The sequence below is a fragment of the Anoplophora glabripennis genome, unplaced genomic scaffold, assembly GCF_000390285.2.
Source record: "Anoplophora glabripennis isolate ALB-LARVAE unplaced genomic scaffold, Agla_2.0 scaffold7631, whole genome shotgun sequence".
Taxonomy (NCBI): Eukaryota; Metazoa; Arthropoda; class Insecta; order Coleoptera; family Cerambycidae; genus Anoplophora; species Anoplophora glabripennis.
The window spans coordinates 1-2873 of record NW_019423705.1 but is presented as its reverse complement, the minus strand read 5'-3'; the positions used below and the strand labels follow the sequence as shown (position 1 = coordinate 2873).

The following is a 2873-nucleotide window of genomic DNA, read 5'->3' as shown; positions in this document are numbered from 1 at the left end:
TGGCTGGATGTCATCGTTTCATTATGTTTAAATAGATTAAAATGACTTCAAATTTATCTGATTTAGTTTTACCAGGAGATATAATAAGTGATATAAAATCTATTAGAGGAGTTACAGTCATAGGACCAGGTTTAAGACAAAATGAAGAAAAGCCCAACACATTATGTGTAAGTCAAGCTGGTAAACTGTGTTTTAAGGAACCTAATATGTATTGGATTGAGGGTAAAAGACATCGTTATATTCCCAAAAAAGGGGATTTGGTAGTTGGTGTAGTAGTTAAAAAAATGGGAGATACTTTGAAGGTAGATATTGGCAGTGCAGAATATGCTTCCTTGTCAATGTTAGCATTTGAAGGGGCTACAAAAAAACAGAAACCAGATGTACAAGTTGGAAATGTTGTTTATGCAAAATTATTGAATGCTCACCGTGAAATGGAACCAGAATTAGTTTGTATCGACTCGTACTTTAAAGCTGGAAAGTTGGGAATTTTACCAAATGATGGATTTTTAATTAATATAAGTTTAAACCTGGTACAAAGATTGTTAAATATTAATAATCCTTTATTAAGGACAATGGGGAAAAAAATACCCTATGAGATAGTTTTGGGTGTCAATGGGAAAATGTGGTTAAATGCAAAAAAACCAAAAGACATTATTTCTTTAATAGGATGTTTTGAAATGGCTGAAACACAAACTGATCAAGCTATTTCCGATGTTTGTAAACAAATCAAATAATTACGTAGGTACCTACTAAGAAATAAATTGATTTTGTCATAATTTGTACTTTTTTGTGCAATATAAAAATTTTAGTAAATATTTGTGTTTAAAAATGTAGTATATTTAATAAAAACAACTTATCTATACAATGATTTAAATTTTTTTAAACAATTTAAAAAAAAAATAGAAAATTATTATTTTTGAATTGGAAATTTATTAAAGAGAAACTGAAATTATTTGAATTAAATATCACATCAATTGTTAATTTCTTAAGTGTTTGTTTAATTAAAATAAAATATGTTGAGTAATGTTAAAATTGGAGTGAATTATTTATTAAAAAATTTGATGCGTTTGAAATAACGTACTTTTTTTGGGTGGCCTCGTCATAGGAAGATCATATTCTTTCTGAAAATGTAACAGGTTTGATAGTATCTATAAACCCTGTATAACTAAAAATATTGGTGTCATATTTGTCTACAAACTTTTTTTTTTGAGAAATGAACCACTCATTCTGTTTAACTTATTGTTACCATTTCCTTAAACAAAAAACAATTTTGAAACTAACCACTAAAACAAAATTTTATGATTTTCTAAAAATATAGTTCCAAATACGATGTGAAATATATATAATTTTTATTGGTTATGGAAGTGTTGACCCTGGTTGTTTAAGTTAAGAAATTAATTTAAAAATAGCATCATTCCAACAGAATTGAAATGTTTTTTCTTATAAGCACCACAATGGCATTTTTAAAATAAAATATATACTAGATAACTCATTAATCAAAGTTCCATGGCCATTTAATTTCATTAATTAAACAATATTTTGAGTTATTTGGATAAATAGTAGTTTAATAAAATTATATTTGAAATTATATTTTACAAAAAAAAAGAGTAAGATTATATAAATTTATAAATCGGTGTGTAACCAAGAAAAAGTTAGAATTTTATAACAAATGTATTTTTCAGTTTTGAATGCAGTAAAAAATAAATTAATATTAATGTTTTCTATTACTATATTATCTAATCCTATTCGGAGAATTTTTTTGTTTTTAGTAGTTTTAGTTACATATTAGTTATTTTACAAAAAATATTAATATACTACTTCAATTCAGCAAAAAATAAAAAGCTATACAAATGTGTCAAAAAATAACCAAACACATATTTTCAATATATTGAAATTGTTAATTCAGTCTAACTCTAACTCAGCAGCTTCTTCAGGAGTCAATTCTAGCGGCACAGTTTTTTGTAATAATTCAGATTTTATGTTGTCTCTTGCTAAACCATACTCCTCAATATCTATATCATCATCATCCCTGTTATATAAACTATCTCTTATTTTTTTATTGCTACTCTTAGATTTTTTTTCTTGTAAATCTGGCGGAGTTGATAGATCGCCTTCATAATTAATTATATTATTCTGAGCAATTCTCCACTCGAGCATTTCCGTGCTGAAATCATCCCTGTTTCCTAATTGGGAGAAACCAACAATTTTGTCAACCATGATACTATTATGTATTAACACTATAGTAGGTATCGTTTTAATTTTTAAATTTTCAGCAAGGAAAGGGCATTTCTCTGCATTTAGTTTTGTAAAACGTGTTTCAATATGTTTCTTTGACAGAACTTTTAAATGCTTGTCAACTATTGGACAACGTGGAGATGTATTTGTATAAAAGTGTATAACTACATTTTCTGATTTTTTAATAATGTCAAAAAACATTTTCTCTTCTGCCAGCTCTTCATATTTTCCATGATCATTGTTTAGCCAAATTTTTTTTTGTTCCTCTTGTTTTTGAAGTTCCTTAATACGATTTATTCGCAACTGTTCCAAATCATTTACATCCAAATTATCAATTTGGTCTATAACTGAATCAACTTGTTCTTCAACTACTTTTGTTACTTTCATCAAGTTTTGTTCTAGGGATGTCATTTTTAAATTAATTTTCTCTTCCTGCAAATAAAAATATTGTTAAATACATTTTTTTAAAGGTTAATATCCTACCTTTACTAAAATTTATTAACAGTATAATGTTTTCTAAGTTCAATAATCAATTTATAAAACAAATGTCCAATTTCCTTTTTTTTACAAGCTAAATGCCAGTGATCCAGTATTACCACCACCATAAATCTGAAAGAGATACTTATTACCACAGAGCA

At 26.5% G+C, this 2873-nt stretch overlaps 2 protein-coding genes across 2 annotated transcripts; one reads left to right on the top strand and one right to left on the bottom strand.

Moving 5' to 3' along the window:
- The first annotated feature begins 6 nt into the window (after positions 1 to 6).
- Positions 7 to 803, top strand: LOC108916718 (exosome complex component RRP40). The gene has a single exon (XM_018723011.1). The coding sequence runs from the start codon at positions 42 to 44 to the stop codon at positions 732 to 734; it is 693 nt and encodes a 230-aa protein (XP_018578527.1). The 5' UTR covers positions 7 to 41; the 3' UTR covers positions 735 to 803.
- A 1052-nt stretch (positions 804 to 1855) lies between these two features.
- LOC108916717 (thioredoxin domain-containing protein 9) lies at positions 1856 to 2833 on the bottom strand. Its single transcript, XM_018723010.1, has 2 exons — positions 2719 to 2833; positions 1856 to 2667 (listed from the first exon to the last, which is right to left on the bottom strand). Exon 2 carries the CDS (start codon positions 2644 to 2646, stop codon positions 1903 to 1905), a length of 744 nt encoding a protein of 247 aa, XP_018578526.1. The 5' UTR covers positions 2647 to 2667; positions 2719 to 2833; the 3' UTR covers positions 1856 to 1902.
- Positions 2834 to 2873: the final 40 nt, after the last annotated feature.

Bases quoted from the DNA above. Each gene is read 5' to 3' on its own strand.
- LOC108916718 (XM_018723011.1), top strand. From the start codon at position 42: ATGACTTCAAATTTATCTGATTTAGTTTTACCAGGAGATATAATAAGT.
- LOC108916717 (XM_018723010.1), bottom strand. From the start codon at position 2,646: ATGACATCCCTAGAACAAAACTTGATGAAAGTAACAAAAGTAGTTGAA.